We start from the raw sequence: 25,959 nt of genomic DNA on the forward strand, positions 1-25,959 counted from the left end.
GTTAGATCCAGAGCATTCTGTTTGTGTTCCACATTAGTCTGCTTCAAAAGACAAGAGAGTGGCTAGCATTTGATTTTCTCAGTAAAGAATTAGTCAGATCATTCATTGACTTTATCTCCTTTGCTGCCTTCTCAACCCTAGCCCTATGGTTTGCTCTGGGATTATTGGGTGGAACTAAGGATTCACATGCTGTCATGATGCACTTGGTAGATTTAAAGTCTTCTCCCTGGCCTTGGAGGGTTTTTCAAAAGCCATTTGAGTGTTGAGGACTCATTTAATGTCTGGTTTGGGCTTGCTTACCAAGCTCTCTGGGCTTCCTTCCTCTTCTCTTTACTTGGGGAGTCTGCTTTTTCGTTTGTGTTTTTAAATATGCTCTAGTTATTGTGATAGGCTGAGATTTACCTGGTTAGTCATGCTTGTTTTTATTTTTTTGTTGCTGGTTTTTCAGAACCTGGGTATTTTGATTCATAAGAGTCTTGTTTTCTCTGGGCTTCCAGTAAGTTGTTGTTGCTGTTGTTTTTGCATAGCCTCTCAGGTTTTTCTTGGGTCTTACTTTTGTAAAACTGTTCCTCTCCATTTCAACATGAGGTTAACAATGAAATTGTACACCTATTTGTCGCTTTGCTTTGTTACTCCAGTATTTATATATATTTAAAAAAAAAATCTAAAGATTAAAGCAGAGATCCCGTAGATTCCCCAACTGGCAGTTCCTAGTTTGGTGGTAGATGGGTATTGGTTGGGTTAGGGCTCCCCCATCCTCCTGTAATTCCTAGCAACCTCATCCAGCAGGGATGAGTGTCAGCACACATAAACACTATCAAGAGATTCACCATTTCTTTGAGGGCAGTTAGGGCAGAGGCAGGTTGCTAGTGGAAAGGTCTTGAACAGGTCTTCCATTATCCATCCTTGACTGAACTTATGTCTGTCCTTTGAGATTTTATGGCAGTATAGTTTCATGTATGATCCTGAATTCTTAATAGCTTGAGGAGTGGAGAAAACTCAAAAAAATCCAGCTCTTAGATTTTTACTTTGAAAGGAGTGATATCCTTCATGTAGAGGAAATCCCTTTTACACTGCACCTGGCCAAAATTATCAACGTTCTCTGTAAATACTTTTCCTAATGGGGAGTTCACAACCTCCCATGGACCATTATTATATCAATGCATAAATAGTTATACTTCTTTTTTTTTTGGCCGTGTTGTGCGGCTTGCAGGATGTTAGTTCCCTGACCAGGGTTTGAACCCAGGCCCTCAGCAGTGAAAGCACGGAGTGCTAACCACTGGACCACCAGGGAATTCCCTATTTATACTTTTTAACTTTATTTTTTTCAAATATTATTTTCATTTAACAACTGTTGCAGTTTTTGGATTGCAAGACTTAATATTGCTAAGATACTCCCCAAGTTGATCTACAGATTCAACACAATCTCTATATCAAAAATCAAGGATGCCCTTTTTTGGCAGAAATTGACATACTGATCCTAAAATGTGTATGGAAGTGCAAGGGACTCAGAATAGCTGAACAATCTTGAAAAGAGCAAAGTTGTAAGACCTAAACTCCTCAATTTCAAAACTTATTACAAAGCTACAGTAATTGAGACAGTGTGGTACTTGGCATAAAGACAGACATATAAATCGATAGAATAGACTTGAGAGTCCAGAAATCAACCCTTACATTTATGTTCAATTGGTTTTCAATAAAGTTGCCAAGATGATTCAATGGGAATATAATAGTCTTTTCAACAGTGGTGCTGAGACAAGTAGACATTCACATGCAAAAGAATGAAGTTGAACCCCCTACCACACACCATACACAAAAATTAACTCAAAATGGATCCAAGACCTAAATGTAAGGATTAAAACTATTAACCTCTTAGAACAAAAAATAGGTGCAAACCTCTGTAGCCTTGGATTAGTTAATGCTTTCTTAGATATGACACCAAAAGCATGAGCAACAAGGGAAAAAATATATGCTTTGAACTTCATCAAAATGGAAAACTCTTGTGCTCCAAAAGGGCACTGTTAAAAAGGTGAAAAGATAACCCACAGAATGGGAGAAAATATTTGCAAATCATATCTGCTAAGGGAGTTATTCCAGGATATATAAAGAACGTTTACAACTCAATAACAAGATAACTCAATTGAAAAATAAGCAAATGATTTGAATAGATATTTTTCCAAAGATGTACCGATAATAACATGAAAAGAGGCTCAACATCATTAGCCATTAGGGAAATGCAAAAGCATATTGAAATATCACTTCACACCCACTAGGATGGCTAGAATCAAAAAGTTGGACAACAGCAAGTGTTGGTAAGGATGTGGAGAAATTGGAGCCTTCATATGTTGCTGGTGGAGGGTAGAATGGTGCATGCACTTTGGAAAACAGGCATTTCGTCAAAACATTAAACATAGAGTTACCATGTGACCCACCAACTCCACTTCTAGTGATATACTCAAGAGAATTAAAACATATGTCTTTGAAAAAACTTGTACGTTAAAGTTCATAGCAGGATTATTCATAATAGCTAAAAAGTGGAAACAATGCAAATGTCCATCAACTGAAAAGTGGATTTTTAAAAATGTGGTATATCTGTACAATGGAATATTATTGAACCATAAAAAGGAATGAAGAACTGATATGTCGGACTACATGGATGAACATTGAAAACATTATGCTACATGAAAGAAGCCAGACATGAAAATCATGTTTTATGCTTCCATTTATATGATTTATCCGGAATAGGCAGATCCCTAGTAACAGAAAGTAGTTTAGTGGTTGATGGGGGCTGAGGTGAGAGAAGTGTGGGGAGTGACTACTAATGGGTGTGGATTTTTTTTCTGGGTTTTTTTTTGTGTGTGTGGGAGGATAATGAAAATGTTCGGGAATCACATAGGGTGATAGTTGTACAATTTTTTTGAAATATACTAAAACCCACTGAATTATACAATTTTAAAAAGTGAATTTTATTGTATGTATATTAGATCTCAAAAAAAATTCTGAAAAGAACCCCAAACTTACATGGACGCTGCCCAGTTTGAACAGATGTGTACACCCGACCTTGCATGGGGCCCTGTTGATGAATTGCAGAGATTCTCAGAGGAGGGACCGGGGCTGGCTCAGTGGTGTTGAAGGTCTGGCCACTCAACGCAGTGACTAGTTACCAACTGGTGTGGATATACTTTACATTTGAACAATGAACATACTGGTACATATCCACCAATTGTTAGTCCTTAGCTGTGCCTGAGTCCTGTGACTTCCACTCAGGGCTCCTCTGTTATCCCACTGGGAGCAACAGAAAGCCTATATCCACATGCCTTGAATAGGACCATCATAACACCAAGAAGTCTGAGCTCTGCATACTTAGAATCCCCAAGTCTGTGGATCAGGAGCTGATAAAAATCAGCATTTCAATCAATATTTTTGAGTAGGGTCTCACAGAGAAGAGTGTCTAGTTCTACTGAATCATATTATAATACAATATAAAAGCCTCTCTCCTTCTTTCTCTTTTTGTCTCTCTAAGGGTCATTTGCATTCTCCAGTAAGCCTCTGTTGTCTGTCCCAATGCCATCTTCCTCATCTGAGTTCAGACTTCCATGAGCCAATCCAAGGTGTCAGAGATACAATCTTGGAGGTGAACTCGCCCAGTTCAGCTACTTATCAATCCCATACCCACAGCAGCTTTTTATGATGTGGCCACTGTGTCCCTTCCAGAGAAATATCTATATAGCTCAACACATGGGAAATGAAATTTACATGGGAGAAGGGAAAACGTCTACATGTTATTTATTCAGTGATATTCTGTCTCGTTGCAAAAAGTTTTAGAGGTGGTTTGCAAAAATATACGCAGGCAGTGCGACAAGATGAATGAAAGGAATGATAATATCTGGAAATAGGGGGAATAAGTATAAGGAAATAAAATAAAACTAGTGGCAAGATTAGACTGTTAAGTGCCTGATGATGGAAGAAGCTTGCAGATTTGGCTCCAGGCATCCTAATGGCCAAAGCACAGAGGTAAATATTTTAGGTTACAGGCTGCTGTTCAGAGGAAGAATAACTTTTGCAAATGTTGTGGTCTAACAGAAGCTTCTCCCATAGCACCACATAAAGAGCAGCGTGTGGGGTGCAGAATTACACTCACCAGCAACCTGAAAATAGATCCAATGGTGCACCTCTTAGGAATGTTGGTTAAAATATCCCCTTGATGCAAGTCAGTGGCTTCATGCCCAAACCCACTTCACAAAGTGGGTGGGTGGAGGAGAGACGCTTTTAGAAGCACCCATGGAGCCTGGTCTTACCCTGGGGAGACCCAGCATTGCCTGGAAAAGGGGAGCCTTTGGGGAACTCCGTTGCTGAGGATTGATGGAATTTCCTTCTCCATCCCAGTACATCACACTGGGGCCTTGCAGGTCAGCTTTCACAGCCAGCAGCACACATCCCATCCCACCCCCACCTCCCACTAAGACTTTTCTTCTCAGGCTTATTGGAACTTGATCATGTGAGGCCAGAAATCATTGAAATCCAGAACAAATCTCATTTGACATTTTTATCTTGACTCTTCTGGGGGCCTTAATTAGCATGATCGCAGCACAGGAGATTGCTCCCATGGAATCTGTCTTACTTTTGGTTGGCATAATGGCTATTGAAGTTTCTCTAGTTTGTGTTTCTGGTCATCTAGGAAAGACTCTGATTAAAAGTGATTAAACCCCTTAATATGGTATAATAAGGGGTGGTTGGCAATGAGTTTATGGATTAAAAAAATGCATCAGAACGTGAACTCATATAATTGTACTAAGCTCACTCCTAAGACTCCAATATGGGTTGTTTGCCAGCCTGGCTCCCTGGCCATGGCACACACCACCACTGCGTAGGCATCCGCTCCCAGCGTGGCCACCACCCCACAGCTCATGCAGCCAAGGCGTCCTTGACCCCCTTGCCGACAGCCAGGGCACACACATCGCAGCAGGCAGCCATGTTGTTCTCAGTCCTATTAATGGTCCATGGCTTTGGGGAGCATCAGAATGTATTATGGCTGAAGACAGAATTTTAGTTGGCATTAAGGATCCTGATTTCTCCAGTTCCTGAAGTACAGCGGGTGGTGAGGTCCTCTACTGGTACAGAACACATTGTAACATGGTTTCCATCATGGATGACTCTGCCCCCCACCCCAGGGGACATTTGAGAATGTCTGGAGACATTTTTGGTTGTCCCAATGGGATGGAGGGTGCTACTGGCATCTAGTGAGGAGAGGGATGCTAAACATCCTACAATACACAGGACAGCTGCCCACAATCTAGAATTATTTGGCCCCAAATGTCAGTAAGGTAGAGACTAAAATCCTGTACTCTTTCAAGGCAGACTCCGACAGACTCTTATTTAAAGTTCATAATGGCCTGGTGAGGGAGAAGGTATAAAAGTTTTATTTCTATTTTATAGATTGAAAAACTGAAGCTTAGAGAGGTCATGAGCCTTCCCTGTCTCTCAGTGTCGGCCATCTGCTTGATTGTCCAGTTCTCATTCTGCCGCCACTGGTACAAATTGCATGGGATGACATGGACTTTGGGGTCCACAAGTGTTCAGAAGAGGTGCAGGTTTTATCTAAGTGCTTATGGCACATCTCTGGAGAAACCATGACCCCAGGTGTCTTACGAAGGAAAAGTACCCCAATTTCATATCTTTCCCCTAGGCCTCAGAGCACACATCTCCATCAAAAGTACTAGATGTTAAGATAATGGTAAGACTTGATCACATTTGATACTTGGGGAGGAGTAAGGTCTTTACAGTGGGTGAAAACATGGTGATTCGTACAGTCTGATTCCAGTTCACGTTCAAATGCTTTGGGAGCCCTGGTGGTTACATAAAGTGTGACATGACCTGTTGTGACAATAGGGAAAGGTGGCGTTTTGGGAATTAAGAACACATGACCTGCTAAAATGCAGTCATATAAAAATCTCATGCACCCCTCAACTCTCTGTGTCTGTCTGGGTGTATATTTGCAGATGGAATACCTTCCAGAGCCTGTTGATTTAGTGGAATAATAAAGCTGAGAAGGGTCACCCAGGATGATAAGAATATAACTGTACTCACACTCATTGCCTGGGAGTTTTGAAGGATTTGTAGGACTAAGAGATTCTATAACTGAGTTCAAACCCAATGTCTCATCATTTCACTGCCTTGTCTCTCTTCCTAGGGCATCTATGGCTTCATCATTGCACATTGCCTATGGGTCACATTTGGAGTTAGAATCTAATTCATTCTGCTTGTGGCCAGGCACTGCCCTGTGCATTTCACATACATATTTGTAACCCCCCGGGCCTCCAAGGGAAGTAAAATTATCCTTATTATACAGTGGAAAGCCTGAGCTTAGGGGGTGACATCACTTGTGTGTGTACCCACACCTGGTTGCTGGCAGAACAAGAGGTGAAACTTAGGATTTGCTTATTCCCTTTACCATGCTACCACGTTAAACAATCAGGGCAATTACACCTTTCTCTTTGCTCCTCAAGCAAGAAAGATAGTCTCATCCTCATTAGAAGAGGAAACAGGGCCCCTAAGGCGTTGAATTAGTTGACTATGGTGAGAGTCCAGAGCCTAAAAATCATATCTCCTGACTCCTAAGCCAGCTGGTGTGCTTGGGGGATGATAGGAACAGGGAGATCCCCAAAGAATTCATCAATGCACAAAGTTTCTGCAATAAATTGACCTAACTTAGTCTCAGTTCTTCCACTGATCTTGTCATATCTAAAGCAGCTCTACTCTGACTGGAGTAGACGACAGAGCTTTGAGCTGAGAATTACCCTGTGTGCTGTAGTGCATTGCTTGAGGAGCATCGCTTAAGGACAAGTGTCTTGCTTCTGGTCTGATGAAATAAAGTCAAGAGTGTAAGGTTCCTAATTCCGATTCCAAGTGTTGCTACACTTCCTTTAAGGGCTGCAGGATGCTCTTCTGGGCTTGTTCTGAAAACATCACCAGCTCTCCCACACCTACTCCTTTTCAGGTGCTCTGCAGTGTTGCCAATGGTCCTGTGATCAGTCACGCTGGAGAGCCCTGGGGCTGCCTAGACCCCACCTCCTCTCCCACCTCCCACATTTAATGAGATGCGAAATGCCTGATTTGCATAAGATACCTTTGCATTTCTCTGGCATCCATCTCCTTGATTCTCCTTTCATGATCCCAGCCCTAATTGACCACTGTCACCCTTTAACCCAGGGGTCTGCACGCTATAACATGTGGGCCTGGTCTAGTCCACCACCTGCTTTTTTGGGCAGCTCAGGAACTAAGAATCATTTTATTTTCAAATGGTAGGAAAATATCAAAAGAACTATCATCTTTTGTAACACGTGAAAATGATATGAAATTCAAATTTCAGTGTCCATAAATAAAGTTTATGGGAACACAGCCACACTCATTCATTACCTACTGTCCGTGGCAGCTTTTACGTGATGCTGGCAGAGTTGCGTAGTTGCAACAGAGACCGTATGGCCTGGAAAGCCAGAAATACTTACTATCTGGCCCTTGACAGAAAAAGCTTGCAGGCCCCTGCCCTACCTCTCCACTCATCCCCTCTGTCACATTTATCCGAACTCATCCATTGCTCAAGCTCCTGAGTTCCTTCAACATCTGCCCCAAGCTAATCTCCATTTATTTCCCAATAGGACCTCCTCGCACTCCTCAGACGTATCTTATACCTCCTCACTAAGACCATCACTCAAGTAGTTCTTTCTGCCGGAAATAACTTTTCCTTCCCATCTTCTCAGCAATCTTCTCTCTCTCATAGATGTAGAGAACAAACTTATGGTTATCAAGGGGGGAAGGAGGGGTGGGATGAATTGGGAGATTGGGATTGACATATATACACTACTATGTATAAAATAGATAACCAAGGAGAACCTACTGTATAGCACAGGGAACTCTACTCAATGCTCTGTGGTGACCTAAATGGCAAGGATATCTAAAAAATGGTGGTTATATGTATACCTATAACTGATTCACTTTGCTGCACAGCAGAAACTGACACAACTTTGTAAAGCAAATATACTCCAATAAAAATTAATTTAAAAAAAAAAGAAAAAAAAAGAAATCTTCTCTCTCCTTCCAGCCTCACAGCAAATGCAATCTGCTCTGAGGAGGTCGTCTCCCACTCTAGTTAATTCCTCGGAAGGCCCTAATGCTCTTCCGGTCCTGCTTTTAAGGCATGAGGTCGTTTCTGTTACACCTGGCTGTTTCAGCCAAGGTCCCTAAGGGTGGAGGTGCCCCACAGCTGTCACCTAGAGTTGCTAAGTGCGGGCTGAGTGTGTCTGCCTGAGCAGGGGCTCCCTGTCCCTGGGACTGCTTTTCCAGGTGTGTAACTCCTGTAAATTTATAAGACTTTTGTTCTCCCAAGCCTATGTGACATTGTTTTGAAAGTGGGAAACAGGATTCAACATTTAGAAATTGATTTTTAACATTAAGTAGAAAGATCATGGTCATTCACTGATACGTCATTGAATCTAAATCTCATATCCATGTATCCACCTATACCATATCTATTGATCCCTCATCAGTCTTTGTTTATCTATCTGTCTGTGTTCAGCTATCTGTCCATCAATTTCTAAATTCTTTCCACAGTGCAGCCCAAGTACCGTCCCTTGATTGGGGGTGTCACAATTTTATAAGATTACCCACAAAAAGGGCCCAACACTGCTTTCCTAATGTCCCCTGCTGAGCTGGTTCCCCATTTCTCCCTTATTCCTGCTGTGTTCCAGCCAAATTGTACTGTGCTTCTCTGGGAAAAAAAAACAACAACCCTGTTTTTAGTTTCCTAGGGCTGCTCTAACAAAGTACGACAAACTTGCCATATTAGAACAATAGAAATTTATTGTCTCACATTTCTGGAGGCCAGAAATCCAAGAGCAAGTTGTCGGCAGGGCCATGCTCCCTCTGAAAGCACTAAGAAAATATCTGTTGTGTGTGTATCTCCTAGACTCTGGTATTTTGCTAGCAATCTTGGGCATTCCTTGTAGATGCATCACCTGAGTCTCTGCCTTCGGGTTCACGTGGCATTCTTAGTGTGTGTGTGTGTGTGTGTGTGTGTGTGTGTGTGTGTGTGTGTGTGTGTGTGTATCTGTGTGTCCAAATTTCCCGTTATAAGGACAGTCATATTAGATTAGAGCCTACCCTGGTAACCTCATCTTTTTTTTTTTTTTATTGAAGTACAATTGATTGACAGTGTTAATGATTTCATCTTAACTTGATCATCTGCAAAGATAACGTTTCCAAATAAGGTCACATTCTGAAGTAGCGGAGTTATCTTTTGCAGGGGCACAAATCAACCCATAACAATCCCCCACTTGCTATACTTCACCCATGCTTCTCCCACCATTTGCAATGCCCCCCACGCATTTCTGCCTAGTGACCATCTTTCCCACCCCCTCTCCTCCTCTCGCATGGGATTGCTCCCCCACTGAACTCCCACAGCTCTGGGTGGGTACCTTTCTCTCAACACTTGCTAGAGTAGATCCCACATTATAATAATTTATTTTAGGATCCTAGTTGACTGTACACTTCTTTTTCTTTCTTTGCTCGTGGAAAATTGCTACTCAGATATTTGCAAAAATTATTGCTAGGTAAGCTTAGAAAGGTCTAACCTTCACGTACATGGCACTGGATTTTAAGTTTCTCTAGGGTAGTCACTGGGTTTTACTCATCTTGGTATTCCCCTTCCCACCTCTGAACATAGTGCCCGTGAGCACAGGAGGCCCCTCAATACGTGTTGGCAATTTGGAGATTTGGAGCACAATGAAAGCAGGTATTTGAATCTGCATTTGCCGGTGTCTGTCATTGCAAAGTGCTGATGCTTTCTGACCTGTATAGCATCTATCTACTACTCTTAATGTGGTTCCTAGCTAGACCATGACACCGCCACTGCCCAAAATGAATGAGTCTTTTTGTGTGTGTGTCTCTGTGTGTATGATGCTTCCCTCTAGTTAAAGAGAGCAAACCCCAAGAAAGGTTAAGAACCATTGCTCTATAGAGACACATGGTGGGACCCTTCTTGTCTGTCTTCTTTTCATCTTTCCCTTCACCATTATTTTCAATACCTTCATCATTATCACTAATCATAGGAATTCCAAGTCAGAAAAGCAACTCATAGGTTTATATTCTTTAATTGTTAGGGCTATAAATTTAGAATGTGCCAGCTACTTGATCCTATTAGCCATACCCTACTCTAAGATAATCTGCTTAAAATTTATACCACTCAGGGATTTGGACTTTATTGATTACATTTCCTGCTAGATTCAGGCCTTTGCCTTTTGCTCATTGGAGCCTAAACAAAATGGCTATGACCCTGAGGAAAGTCAGGCACCCTGGGATAGCAGATAGACTTGAGGACTTGGGTTCTGGGAGAGCCACATGATCAAGAAGGAGGCATTGATGTTAAGATAATTTTTTTTCTCTTTCCTTACCTAACAGAGTTATTGTAAGGTTAACATAACCATTTAAAGTTTTGGAAGAAGAAATGCTTTGTAAATGCCAAGATACTATAGTAGAACGTCAAAATAATGTGGCATATTGTTATACAGATTCACACACACACACACACACACACACACACACACACACACGTCATACCACACAGTTCTAAAAAATAAGTTTTCTATTCTCTAAAATGCTAGTCCATCAGGTGAGAAATAGAGAGAGCTGTTGGAAGTGCTTCCTGATTTGGTTTCAGTATAGCAGAGGGGTTAATATAGCACAATTCAATATAGCACAAGAGCTGGAATGAGAAAGCCTAGATTCAAGATGGCGCTGCATCTTATTCACAGGGCAACTTGGCATGAGTTACTGAACATCTTCACTCCTTTTTTTCTTCATCCACAAACTAGGGACCATAACAGTTCTCCCCTCATAGGGATGCTGTGAATGTTAGATGAGGAAGTCCATGCACAATACTTCACTCATTGTCTGGGCATGTGTAAATGCTTATAAATACTAGTCGTTAGGTTTTTTTAAAAAATGATCTTACTGAGAAATGAAAAAAATATATCCATGAATAGTTTCACTGTTGTATATTATACTTAAAACAGTTCCAGATAACAGGAGAAGAAATATCACACAGAAAGTCGCAATTAACTGCCAAATGACTTATACAGACAGTGAGATTTGAGCTGGTTATTGAAGAATTCATGGGAATTGGATGGGGAAAATAAGTTAGAAGATAAACACTCAGGACAGCACAATACCATGGAAGTGAGGACGGAAACTAAAAACTGTAAGATATGGTCAACTTAGAATTTATCTAATCAGAGATTGTGAATAGGGGAGGGGTGGGTGACAAGGGCAGAATATCTGGCTGAAAACAGGGTGTGGCAAGACCAGGATGACAGCCTAAGCCATCTGGGGTTCATACAAAGGCACTTTCAATCTGTGTTGGCCCTTGAACGCGGTGGTGGATTGGTGAACATGATGTTTTAGTGACATAATTTGACAATGGTGTGTCAGAAACCTTAACCTAGGGACTGGAATCAGAGGAATATATTACAAAGCCCCAAAACAGTGGCCTTAAAATTGAAATGGGGGTTGAGGAAGCCTAAACCAGTACTTGTTAATCATCTGTTTCATGTGCCAGACTTTGACCTGATGCTTTTTTTTTTTTTTTAAATCACAACAGCACCTGCGAGATAGATAATGGTATTTCCAATTTACAGAAAGGGAAATCAAGGCTCTGAGAATTTAGGTAATTTACTTAAGGTTTTAAAGTCACACATACCTGGTAGGTAGTAGAACAGGAATTTGATAGCCAGTCAATCTGTCTCCAGATCTTTCTGCCATGCTTTGCTGAAGTAGGGAATCTAGTAGAAGCATGTGTACATGAGATACTGTAAAACAAATATTGAAACCTGATGTTTGATTAGATATGGGAAATTAGAAAGACACTGGCAAGAAATTAGGATGGTTCCAATAGTTTGTGCCTAGGTGATTAGAAGCATGGTAGAGATTTTAAAGAATTGGCCTATCAGGAAGGGAAATTGTTTGGGATGGGGATTATAGAAATGTTGGGTTTGTGGTTATGATGCACAATAATGGAAATGCCAAGTAGCCAGTTGGCATCATGAGAATGGAATTTAGAAGAAAGTTTTTGGCTGGAGTTAAAGGGTTAGACGTCACACCCCGGATGTGGACATTAATGATGGATTGTACAAGGAGAGAGAGAGAGAGAGAGAGAAGATGGCTAGAACAGCATTCCTACACTTTAATCACCTGAGGATTCTGTTAAAATACAGGTTTTGATTCACTAGGTTTGGAGTAAGAGCTTGAGAGTCCTCATTTCTAGCAAGCTATCAGTTGCTGGTCCAAGAAACACTCTGAGTAACCAAGGGTGAAAAGACTGATCCTTGAGAAACCACCATAGGTACAGGTGGAGGAAAAGAAGCCAACAGAAAGAACAGGAGTGGAAAGGTAGAAAGATGACACAGTATTATAAGTGTCATGGGGGATGTGGGATGGTTGAGATACCACACTCTGTGGAATGACCAAGGTGAAGAGGAATGGAGAAAATCTAGTTATGGAGTAACCATTGGTGACCTTCAAGAGGTCAGTTTCTGTGGAGGGAATAGAACTTGGTTTATGGGAAGTTAAGCATTAACGATCTGTGAGATAGTGGAGTTACAGTTGGAATTGGGTCATGCAAAATGTTGGTACCCAAAGGAACTAAGGAAATGGGATGATAGTAGACGGTATGTAAAGTGGAGGACATTGCTCCATCATTTACTAGGTGAGAGACTAGGAATGTGGGCACACATGGATTTGGTACATGAGCACATACCAAAAGATAGAGATGACCATATGTAGATTTCTGCAGAAAGGGGAATAGAACAGGATTTATGGAAGATGCTAGAGAGATAGGAAATAATTGAGGAAAGAAGTTGGAGATAGGATTGAAGGCACCAGTTAAAGAAAAAAGAAAATACATTTTTCTCTCATACAGAAATAAAGATAAGTAATCAGGCTGTGGTCAAGATGGTGCAGTGGGTTCATGCTTTAGTGCACCTCGTCTGCTCCAAACACATCGCAGTGACAGAAAAATATGAGAACACATAGCTGGGCCTAAGACCCAGCTATGTGGGCCTAAGAGCAAGATAAGTAACCTGATGAGTCAGAAATAGTACAGAAACAAAAGGTTGATGAGCAGAGGTACATTCATTCTCAGGCTGGGCTCCAAGTCTGGAGGCAAAAAGTAAGGACAGAAATTTAGCTCTCAAGGGTCCTGCACAACTATATGTGGTCCAGATTGTCAAGGGATCAGGGCTAGAGTCACTGCTTGAAGCCATGGGTTGGGGACAGGCTTCCACACTGATGAAAAGAGTCTGAAAAAATAGTGTTGCCAATCCCTATCTGAGAGTACAACTAATAGGAATCTCTGAACCTAAGGAGGTAGGGGAGAGAGGTAAAGATGTAACCATGAGATGATGAACTGACTTAAGCCACTCACCTAGTTGAAGACGGTTCTGCTATATCCCATTGCAAATCAGTATGGAAGGGAGAAACTATTCAACATGAGGAATAATAAAGTTATATTATTACCTCATACCAGTCACAAAGTAAATTATAAATTCTGGTTGAAATTTAGAAGTAGAACTTTTTGTTTTCAGCAGCTTTTTATTTTAAAATGTTATCACCCTTTAGGAGCCCCAGGCCATCATTATAGGATGGGTTTGGAATTGAAGTTCTAAGAGCCTTGGTGGAGGCAGCAATAACAACACCACCACCAAAAGCATTAGACAATGATGACTGAGCACAAAAGGAAAAGAGGGAAAAAAAACCTTCCTACTCAAAATGAACTACAATCCAACATTATGAACCATGTAGAAAAAAAAAACAGTTAACAATAAAGATGTTTGTTATCCTGACTTTTACTCAACGATGATCTGGATATTCTACCCAATGCAATAAGACAAGAAAAGAAATATAAGAATTGTGGAAAGACATACGACCATCTTTTTGTGAATGATATGATCATCCTACATAGAATATCAAAAGGTATTTGTAAAGCTAGAACAAGTTAGAGAGCTCAGGAACGTTACTAATACAAGATCAGTAAACACAAATTAATATATTCCCTAAACACAGTTAGAAAAATTTAACTGAAAACAAATCACACTTACAATAGCAAAAATGAAATAAAACAAAAAAAGGCAAAAAAATATAAATTCTACAAAGGATATGCAATATCTTCTAGAAAATACAAGACACTATTAAGAGTATAAAAGAAGAATGAGAAAATGGAGCATATATCTTATTCATAAATAGGAAGAACCAATATAATGAAGATGTTGATTATCCCCCAAGTTTATAAATTAAATACACTCCCAATAAAAATCCCAGCAGGGTTTTTGAAGACACTTGCTTGATAAGCTTATTCTATAATTTATATGAGAAAATGAAAGACAAAGAATAGCCAAGGTATTTTTTTAAAAGAAGGTTGAGGAGATTTGCTCTCATAGACAAAGACAAAAAGACTTATTATAAAGTTCTAGTAATTAAGATGGGGAGACAAATAGGCCAAAGTATAATAATATGTTTTTAGCACTCAGAAAACATACATGTGTATGTATGTAGATATATAGGTAAACAAACAGAAAGATGTGTGGCTATGTGTGTATTTTTGATGTGTCATTGCAAATCAGTATGAAAGGGAGAATTTATTCAATAAAACCACATGAGGAAAAATAATCTCATACCAGCCACACAATAAATTATAAATTGTGGGTGAAATTTAAAAGTAGAACTTTTTGCTTTAGATAAGGTTTTTGTTTTAAAATACTTTTAGATATACAGAAACATTGCAACAAGAATGCAGAGAATTCTCTTATACTTCTCACTCAGTTTTCTCTATTGTAATCATCCTAAATCACCATGACACCTTTGTCACAACTAAGAAGCCAGCTTTGGCACGTTATTGTTAACTAAACTCAATACTTCTTTCTGATTTCACCAGTTTTTCCTCAAATGTCCGTTTTCTGTTTCAGAATACCACATTACATTTAGTAATCATGGTTCTTTAACCTCATCTGATCTGTGACAGTTTCTCAGACTTTCCTTGTCCTTGATTACCTTGACAGTTTTGAGGTCAGATTTTATGCAGAATGCCTCCCAATTTAGTCTTGTTGGCTGGGGTCATGAGTTTTGGGGAGGAAGACCACAGAGATGTGTGCTGCCCTCATCACATTATATCATGCTTATCACATGGCATCACTGAATATGCTAGCCCTGATCGCCTGGCTGAGACCAGGATTCTCCACTGTAAAGTTATGTTTTCCCCTTGCCATACTCTTTGGAAGTAAGCTGATAAACACAGCACACAAGGTGGGGAGTTAAGCTCCATTTCCTTGAGTGAGGAGACGCTACATAAATTTTTGGAATTCTTCTCTAAGAGAGATTGTTAAATATAGTACTTTTAGAGGAAAAGAGTATATCCTTTGACATTGAGGGAGGAGAATCTTAAGATACATATTATAAATAACATAAAGGGAAAGATTAATGCATTTGTCTACATTAATTTTTAAAAATCTTTAATTTTACCATATACAAAGGTAAAAGATAAACCATAGACTGAAAGAACATAATTCCAACGCATACAGCCAACAAAGAATTTACATGCAGAATAAATAACAAATTCCCACAAATAAAAAAGACCAACTTATATACAATGTATGTATGTATGTATAGATATATATAATATGTGTATGTATTATATATTACATATTATTATATAATATTATTATATAGGTAATATATATCCACACATACACACATAATATATATAATGCACACACACATATAACACACACACAACACAATGAAGAAAGTATAGGAAGAGACACTTCACAGAACAGGAAACTCCAATTGAGACGATGTGAACCTCAGCAGTAATCAGGGAAATGCACCTTAAAGCTACAAGAAGATAACATCTATCACACATCAGATAATATCATATGTGGAGATACAGGGTAAGACGTTCATCCATTTAGTGATCGTAGAAATATGAGTTGGTTCCATCAGTTTGGGGAAACGTTTAGCAATACAGTGAAGGATTTCTACACACTAAATTATAAGGATATCCTCTAAAGCCATTCTTCTGAAATATTTTTTTGTGCATAGAAATCACCTGAAGAACTTGTTAAAATGAAGATGTTGATTCACTGAGGTCTAAGAGTCTCCATTTCTACCAAACTCCTAGCTGATGCTGATGCTGGTCTACATGCCCATAGTTTGAGTAACAAGCCTCTAGAGGTCAGCAAACAGTGGCCTGTGGGCCAAGGCCCAGATCTGGTTCCTGTCTGTTTTTATCATTGAAGTTTTATCGGAACACATTTGTTTGTTTCTGTGTTGTCTATGGCTGCTTTCAGACTACAATGACAGAATTTAGTAGCAGCAACAGAGACCGTATGATTTGTATAAAGCCTAAAATAGTATTTATTATCTGGGCCTTTACAGGAAAAGTTTGCCAACTGCTGCTCTAGAGAAACTCTCCCACATGCACGTAAAGAGACTTGTGTAATAATATTTATTGCAACTTTTTTTGGAGTAATGACAGAATGGAAATAAGTGTCAGTTAGTAGAACAGACAAATAATTTGTAGTATAGTCACATGATAGACTACATCAGTTACAAGTTACAGAACTACAAGTCTTAATGTGGATAAATCTAGAAAAAACATCCCTTGTTTTAAAATTTAAACTTAGCCAATTTTCTTACAGATATATACCTCTGCAGGCAAATTATTAAAAGATGCCTGGAAATGACCCTCATCTATTTCAGGGCAGTGATTACCTCTGGTGAGGGATTAGGTTAGGGACAGAATCATGGATGCATTCATATGGGCTCACAACCATAGGTGTCATGTATTATTTCTCTCAAAAATTTGGAAAGAAGATATCAAAATGTAATAAATTGTTAATACTGGGTGGTAGGTACACAGTTTTGATAATCTCTACGCTTTCTTATTTCAGATATTTCAAACATTGGAAAAGAATCAAAAGAATCAAAAAGGGGAAAATATGCTGAATATAAAGACAAGTATTTTGAAGTGCAGGGAGGGAGTGAACATAGAGAAAAGTTATTCATACCTGAGGCTCTCTCTCCTCTCAATTAAGCAAGAGATATTCTGGTATTACAAATTGTCCCTTATATAGTTAATTTTGAGAATGGTAAACAGGTTTTACCAGGTGACTAATTTTACTCCATGGCTTGTGAAGTATTTTGATTCTAAGAGGTCACTTCATCCAGGTCCTGGAGTAGAAGGAATTTCCCTTTCTCTGGAACTAATATTTCACTCCTTTGATCCAAGCTCAGCTTATTGTTGGGACAATAGTGATGCCAAGAGCGAAGCCCCCAAGCACATTCCTCCTCCTTTTGAGTGCGAGCCTTGCAGTATTCCTCAGGGAAGAGTCAGGAGAACCTTCAAGATTCCTTCAGGGAAGAGCCTTTGGCTTTTGTCTGAGAATCTCAGTGTTCCATGCCCTTTTATTTCGCTTAGGTGTGGATGCCCTCCCACTGTGACTTCTCCTGGCATGATTCCCCGAGCTAACTCACATTTGGGTTACATTCAGCAGCAGCCTCCTCCCTGAGAGCATCTGCGCACAGCTGGAAGCCGGCTTTGCACATGGGCCGGGGCAGTCTCATCATTGATTTTCCCAGCAGTATTGAGGCAACTTTACAGGAAAAGGTGCTGCGTACTAAAGCTGGGGATCTCAGTTCAGCACTCTTAGCCATAAAATATACAAGAGGGACGTTTCAGTTCCAGGTACATTTGCATATCCTATAGAAGCCTTTGTAGCATGTTTGTTGTTGTAAGGATATGGGAATACTTTGAGTCAAATCATACCCCATGAAATTTAACAGCTGTATTGAAAAGTCCTGCTAGCTGGCACTTGGTAACCTTTGGTCAAGTGCCTTCCATGTGTCAAGGAAAGCGGAAGTGCAGCCAGCTGATGATACAAATACCCAAAATACCATCTTCTCACCCAACAGTAGCATTATAAGTGGTCTCTAGCATGCTTTCTTCTTGGGAACCTGATTTCTGAACACAATGCCCTCTTACCCATACAGTTCAATTCCTGAACTATCTCCTCTTTCTGAGATAGGTTTATCCCTCTGATGGACGTTTCCAGCCACTATGTATCATTTTTAACCATAACCAGAGGGAGCATAAGTTAGGTCATTATAGGGATAATCAGTGAGGCTTGTTGAGAGGGCATTCCCTGGTCTTTAATGCACAGCCCATAACCTAGTGCTGGCTTTATGTTTATTGTAAAGTTTTCAACTCAAATGCTAAGACAAACCATGCAGGGATTGTAAATAAGTGAAGGGACCAGGTGGAGGATAATAGGGAGTGGTGTGGCATATGGCGAATTAGAGAACACATGCCCTGTCTAAATGGAGTGGCCACCACTTTGCTCTAGCTGATTATCATTGTGCAGAAATGCTGGCCCAACATTGACAGAACTCTTGGATTTTTAAGGGAAGCTAGAAGTAGGGATATTTTAAATGTGAAATCTTCCAACTTTTAGATGTTGGCAACTAATTCAAAAATTTTTTAAAAATCACGCTAAAATGAGACACAACCCAGAGCCACAGATGGCCCATTGGTTAGGTTTGCAACCTCAGAATAACAGAGGAAATGATCTGAGAGCTTTAAGTTAGATCATTTGTGGCCAGCAAGTCTAAGCATTTGGGTCTCACCCACGTGGCTCAGTGCCACAATCTTTTTACTGAATCTGATGGCAGGAAAGAACTTAGATTGAGAGCAACAATAACCACATCAGGAGGCAAAGGTACAGAACCACGTAACAATAGTCATAACCCGGGATCACTGGGGCTCTTTGATGACCTTCTTCCCATGACCTTAGAGAGGTCACCACACAGGCAGCAAACGAAGCAAGCGACATTTATGAGGGACATTTTCCTTACCATAATGTACCTTTTCCTGTCACTTCTTGCTCACATAGTGACCCAAGGGGAGAGTGCTGGGGAGAGAGCAATTCTGGGCTCCGTACTTGGCCTCCCAGGAGGATTCTCAGATTCTACACTCTTGCTCTAGGTGTGACTATGTTCTGAACAATTGCTCTTCTCTACAAATTCATGATTATCTCTCTTTCATCAGGTTTACTTTTCATCCTTCTTAAGCTGAACTCCCAGAAGTAACATCAAAATGAAGGGGTCAATGTCTAGATAGAGTTTGGGGTTCTTTACTTGGTAGGTCCTAATACACACCAAGTGGTAGGTGTGGCTGGCTAACACTTGCAGAAAATGAGGCAGCGTGGGAAAGGGTTGAGCTGGGCATCTACTGGAGGAGGGCAGTGGCGGGGCATGGTGGGCACTCGGCTCCCTGGTAGGGAAGCTGTTAGTGAGGAAGGAACACTCTAGCCCTCCAGCCAGGCCTTGCAGAAGGAGCCGGAGGTAAAGCCCTGCTTCCCCTGGAGAATGTCCCCATCACTGTGGCCTTGACCCCCATTTCTGCCTCCTTTTCCATACATTGATTTTCAACAAATGGAAGCCATATTGCAAAGCAGTTAATTATAAGGAGTTTAAGGTTATGAAAAACTTGGTTCAATGTTCAATATCAGACTCTGCCACAAAGTGTACTTGGTTGTTTTTTTTTTTAATATATATTACTGAGCCTTAGTTTTCCCACATGTAAAATAGAGTTAATAATATCAACTTTTAAAAGATATTGGAGGGATTTCCCTGGTGGTCCAGTGGTTAGGACTCTGCGCTTCCACTGCCAGGGCCTGGGTTCAATCCCTGATCGGGGAACTAAGATCCCGCAAGCTGCGTGGTGCAGCCAATAAAATAAAATAAAATAAAATGGAGACAATTAACTGTAAGCAGTGCCTGGCACCATCACTAACTTATATAGGTCTTTGGATTCCAGGGTGATCAGTGATGCATTGGATGGTAGGGCTGTTATAGCTGGGCATTGCTTGAGTCTCCCTTCTTTAGCCCATGCCTGCCCACAGCACGCTTCAAGACATTTCACATCTTCTCACCCCTTGGGGAATGGTATAGAGGGTGTGGCTAGAATGCCGCCTGACTGGGGTGGGTACAATGCAGGCTCCCCACCCTGACATCTATCCTGTGGACCCCTCCTGCTCTCACTCTCTCTGGACAAGGATCTCAATTGCTCTGTGCCTCTGATTCCCTATGATTAAGCCACCCATGACCTCAGTGCCAGGACTCCTGTGTATATCAACCTCCTCTTTCTCACAGCCAATGCTATGTAAATGCTAAGCGTTTCTGTGATGTAGCAACTTTAAGAGGATGAATGAATACATTTGATGAGGGAATGTTGGGAAATAATCCAATAGGGCTCCATTTGGTATTGGGCCTTTTATCAAGGCCGTAACCCAAACCCACTTTATGGGGTTAGGGAATAAAATTACCATGTCAGATAACAAAAAGGAAGAAGCAGGGACAGAAAGGCAGGCCTTGAGAATCCAAAGTCAAATGAGTGTTTAGACAAAAGATGCAAGGGAAGTTCTCACTGGTGAGTGCTGGAAAGCTGGTAGCGCTAGACTTCCAAGGCCAGAGCAAGAGAGTGGGGCTGGGATGAAACCCCAGAGAGGGTGAGATGATTAGGATTTACAAGATTGTCAGAAAAACAGAAAGGTGTGAAGGTCTAGGCCATCCTTTGTGTTGCATGGCCATAGAAGACAGCCCTTCTCTTGATGCAGTGAGTATTAAAGAACTTGCCCTTGAAGATTTAACCGGCTTTTGGCCCAATGGGATTGACTCCGAAAGCTTTCATCCAATTCTCTGGGTGCCTAGCACCCCCTAGCCTCTTCCTTCACAGCTTCCCTCCCTTCCCAAAACGATCCCAGAGTCTCTGGCTTGCTTCTTAGGAAACATACACCTAGACAGTCCCTGAAGACCAGGCTCTGTTCTGAATTACAGAGGGCCTACGAGTAGCTTTGTGCTGGATGACTCTGGGGACAGCTGTTGACAGATGGAGGAAAAGGTTAGACGTGAGGGTCCATGGGCCACTGGGGGGCGAGGCTTTCTTCAGAAGTATATTTGCTCCTCTTTGGCCTTTCCTCCAGCCATCTCTCCCTTTCGCAGTCCATGTCCATGGTGGTCCCTATCCCCCCTGCCCTCCCCCGAGCGTATGCCTTTTCCTTCCTGCTCCGGGGTTGTTCTGAGTGAAAGGGGGAAGAATGGAGGATTTTGGAGCGGTGCCTCTTATGCTATAAGCCTTCAGCATTTAGAATCTTGGAAAGGCTCCACCTGGGAAAGAGTTCCAGAGAAAACAAACTTCAGACCCAGGCTCGTATGGGAAAAGGCTCATGTTCACGGAGGTGGCTTCAGGGACCTTGTTAGAGGCTTGGCCCCTGCCTTTAATGGATCCGACGTGGAGCCTTCCAGGGCCCACGATGCTGCATGGCCTTCAAGGGAGATTTCACTCACAAGCTATGATACCTCTTTCATAGGACTTAGAGTTGTCAGGTCTCTAGGGAACCACCAGCTTTTGTCGTTCTGTTTATGCCCTAACTGAGGCAAGAACGATTTCAAGGGGCCAAACACCCCATCTCCTCTCCTCTTCATTCCCCCTTGTCATGTTGTTCCCTCTTGGAGAGTAGCTGAATTCTTTTCTAGGAGAGAAGGGGCCAAAAATGTATTTTCAAGACCTGTGGGATCATCAGCTCAGTTCATAGGAATCATCCTTCTAGCCCCAGAAATGGCATTGACAAAAGCAGTGATCGGCACAAGTTCAGGATTCCCCCAGGCCAAGAAGAGGAATGGGGGGGGTAAGCATGGTAGGGAAAGGTTAGACAGAGTTTATGGTGATACCCTCATGCAGTTCCTTAATGCCACTGTGTGATACTCAGGGGACCATGTATCTAGATTTTATGCCTAAAATAAAGCAGGTGCCCCTACAGGTAAAGCAGTATGAGCACAGGAGCTGGGAACACCTGGATTTCTGTTTCTGGCCTTGTGCACTTAAGAAAAGTACTTCCCCATGTCTTTACACATGGGGCTCAATACTGACCATTAATTCCCCCATGTCTGCCTCTTCTGCCAGGGGTCTTTTCAAACATAGACAATCATGGGATACTAAACTTGAAGGACAATAGAGATCATCTAGTCCCATCAACTCACTATATATATGAGGAACCTGAGGTCCAGAGTGGGGAAGTGTCTTACCCAAGGTCACATGGTGAGTTACCTCCTTTGACGTCTTTGTATGCAGTACAGACCCCCTGTCCCCCTCACCAATTTTAATTCTTAAGATCTTAAGACCTCATGAGTTTCTGTAGGTCCCAGAGGACTCAGGGATGACTAGATGCCTAGTATGGGATTGGTACTAAAATCCCTTAGGTGAGGGAAATATTCCAGGCCAGGATACTTCACAGGGCCTAGGTGGGGCATCTGGGAGTAGTGAGAGAGGGACCATTGCCTGGAGAGAAACAATGGAGTCACAGACCCTCTAGGCCAATGGCCTGCCTTCCCTCTGCCTCAGACCCAAGAGAGCCCTTGTCCTGGGTTAGCATAGTGATGCTAGCACAGAAACATCTCATGTTGAAACCAAGTCTCCCTCTAAACATGACCTCATCAGTGAGGAACTTTCCTCCATCTCCACAATCTAACCCCACTCCCTGCAGAAGGAGGGCACCCAACATCCAAGATGACTCAACTTTGTTTTGATCGTAATATGCCCTCAGAATGAGGAGGGGAAAGTCTCAGTGCTGCCAACTCGATCTCTCCCCATCATAGCCTCAACGTCTAGCTGCCATTACGCTCTTCACATACCTGCACACAGCTTTCCTAAAAAGGTTGGCTTACTCCTATCTTGTCTGCACACGCACGTAAACACCCACGCACTCGTTACAGACATTATTTTATAGACATTATTTTAATCCGGGGTTGACTGAAAAACCTCCTTCTGGAGATTTGATCAGGAACACCCACGCCTCTGGACATCCTAATTCCGTCCATGGCAGGGTGGGGCCAGAGAGGAGCTGAGCTAGCATGGAAGTCCTCCTTGCTTGAGGCTGCCCATGGCTTGATGGCCACCAATGCTACTCCTCCAGGGTATTCCATCCGCTATGAGACTTGGAATTATGGGAAGGCTGAGAGATCAGCCATCATTGCACTGACTGGGTGAAGTGAGAGGAAAAAGTGAAGGAGAAGGAGTTTATAGTCTTGGAAGTACAGTGCCCCCAACCTGGTACAATCAAAGGTGGTTCACATTATCCCAGCTCCTAGGGTTAGAAATGGCCCTCAGGTATCCCTTAAGAATGTAAGGTCTGGAGAGCATTTTCCTCCCACCCCTTTGCCCCCCAGGGACCCTAGCGATTATGCCCTGTTCCCACCTCCCTCTCAAGCTCATCATCAGGGCCTCCTCCTACTTAGATGAGGCTGCCCCTCCCCTCCTCTTCCAGGACAATCCAAGGCCAAGCCCCCAAACGTTTTGCTCACGTCCCTTCCTCGGTTCAGTGGAGGCTGCAGCAAAGGTGGAGCGTTTCCAGTTTCTCTGACCATGCTTGGTTTTAAGTTAACCCCCTCCTGCTATCCTTCCCTTTTGCTGAGAATTCATTTGGCTGTTCCCAATATATCTGTATCTGTGTCCCGTATCTCTAGTTCTTCCCCCTACCTTTCAAGCTCCCTCTCTGTTTCCCCTTCTAGTTTTGATCTTCTTTGGGGGTTTTGGTTTTTACTTTATTTTGCTTTTTTCTGTTTTTCTGTTTTTTTGTTTTTGTTTTTTATAGGTTTCAGAGAAATTATGTTGAATCCAATAAGCCTTCCCGGACATTCCAAGCCTCTTAACCATGGCATCTATGTTGAGGATGTCAATGTTTATTTCAGCAAAGGACGTCATGGCTTTTAAAAACTCCTTTTAAGCCTCCCTGTTTTGATGTCACCTTGGTAGGCTGGGCCCTCTGAGAGGTTGGAAGCTCTAGGCATTGTTCTGTTTGGATCCGGGGATGCTAAGTAGAAACTACATGAGCCGCCGGTGCCCCTGCATCCTTTATCACCACCAAGACGGGTGTTTGCCCCCATCCACCACTGGCAGGGTTGCCCTTTCCCTCCAATCATCACTGTGCTCCTTTTTTTTCTGGCCTCCAAGGCAGCTCCTGCCATCATCTTAAGAGCCAATAAAGAGAATTAAAAACCTGTGCACCAGGAACCATCTCTTAAATACACTAGCCATTCTCTTGCTTTCCACAAACAACCCAACCACCACGAGAAAGCCTGATGAAGTCCAGCCGTGCTCCGGCCTCACTTTCCCCGCTTGGAAGCGTGGGGTCTCCCTGGCTCTCCCTAGGATACCAGGCCATCCTCTTAGTGACCTCGTCGCCCTGCAGCCTCCCGTGGGGAAGAACATCTAAGCAGAGGTGGAGACGGCGCGGTGAGAGGAGAGGGAGCCAGGCCCAAGTATTGGCACCAGATTAGGTCTCAGAGGAAAGAATGGAAACCAATCATTTTCTATATATATATATATATATATTTTTTTTTTTTTTTTTTTTTTTTTGGTGGAGAAAACCATACCTTTTTTTTGGACACACTTTCCCCCTACTTCCTCTTCTCTCTGGAACGGCTCACAGTGAGTGGTATTAGAAAACTCCTTGGAGAAGAGGATTTCTCCAGGGCTCCTTCTTGGCCTCTAGATCTGCAGTTCCGACAAGCTTTGGCTGCAGGAGGTCTTGCCTGTGAATTGGGCATCCTGCTAGGACCACAAGGGACCAAGGGAATCAGGGACCAAGGCCCTTCCTGCTGTTCCATGATCCCGGGATTGGCTCTCTTCCCCCACTTTTACTTATTCTTGACTCTGAGAACTTTTGGCACCCAATGGAATCACCATTTCAAGGCCAAGATGAACTGAAGGGGAAGAGAAGTAAAAATTGGCCTCCTCCAGCCCCTCTCATGGCTCCAATGGAAGTGTCATCCTGTTCTCTGGTCAATATATGTGTTTACTTTGCTTGCTTTGACTCATGCCTTACTCCATGGCCACCCTCTCCCAAAGAGGGAGGTTTGTTTCCCCCATTTTCAATTTGATCCACTGGGGAGAGGGAAAGGGATGCTTTTCCCCCTGCTTCAATAGGAAAGGTACAGTTGTAGGGCCTGAACCTCTCCCAGATTTGCTGCCATGTTGGACTTCGGGCTTGGCCTAGTTTCCACCCCCCCCCCACCCATGGTGCCTCCGTTGTAGGGGGTCAGCACAGGCTGCCCCCTTGAGGGTGGAGCATGGAAGAGGGGGCCAACCATGGGGAGATCGTAGGACAAAATGGTGGTGGTTTTAACCCACTAAGTTTTGGAGTGATGATGCACAGTAATACATAACAGATTCTCTGCCTTGGGAAATTTCCCTGGGGGTTAGGATTCCCACTTAGGGTTTTAGGTCCTGAGTCCCGTGGATGGTGGTTCTTCACGTCGGGTTCCCAGCCTGATTCTGCAGACACCTCCATGGGCTTTAAAAATGCACAGCTTTCCAAGTTCTTGCCCAGTATCTGGGGTGGCCTCCCGGGCGCCTGAATGTTCAGAGTATCACACGGGGATTCAGCTTCTCTCCAGGGCCTAGAAGTGTGTTTATTTAGCCCCTCCCAGCTCCCTGCCATCCTGCTCCCCATTGCTTCATGTCTGGCTATTCCCCATTGTGTCCTGCCAACCCTTTGGGCCAGGGCCCCCTCCTGAGTGTGGCTTTAAGGAGTAAGCTTGAGGATGATGTTTTTTAATTATTGTAAATCATTACCTCATTTCCAGCCTCCCAGGCTCCATCCATCCCAGCATCTTTTATTCTGCCATTTTCTTCACCTTGTGCTATGACCATGGGGCGTTGTGTTTCCGCAGAGACATATAGGAGTGTTCAGTGTATAGTTTCTTAATAAACACTTTATTTTCTAATGAAATGACTGGATCAGACCTCTTATTTGGCAATTTTGCAAAGAATATTAAAGATACATAGACATTTCAGGCTACCCC

General features: G+C 42.3%; 1 protein-coding gene across 4 annotated transcripts in view; it reads left to right on the forward strand.

Moving 5' to 3' along the window:
• The window catches only part of NTRK3 (neurotrophic receptor tyrosine kinase 3), a 386,619-nt gene that overhangs the window by 254,154 nt on the left and 106,506 nt on the right, over positions 1–25,959 (forward strand). Inside the window, exons 13-14 of one of the 4 annotated variants that reach the window (XM_004284778.3) lie at positions 22,061–22,195; positions 23,748–24,511. The exons of 2 other annotated variants lie outside the window; for them this stretch is intronic. In XM_004284778.3, coding sequence (XP_004284826.1) covers positions 22,061–22,195; positions 23,748–23,866 — 254 coding nt within the window. In that variant the 3' untranslated portion in view covers positions 23,867–24,511. Of the gene's footprint in view, positions 1–22,060; positions 22,196–23,747; positions 24,512–25,959 lie in introns of those variants that run through there. One more of the 4 variants, XM_033414841.2, reaches the window with a different exon arrangement.

Source organism: Orcinus orca, chromosome 2 (genome assembly GCF_937001465.1).
Source record: "Orcinus orca chromosome 2, mOrcOrc1.1, whole genome shotgun sequence".
Classification (NCBI taxonomy): domain Eukaryota; kingdom Metazoa; phylum Chordata; class Mammalia; order Artiodactyla; family Delphinidae; genus Orcinus; species Orcinus orca.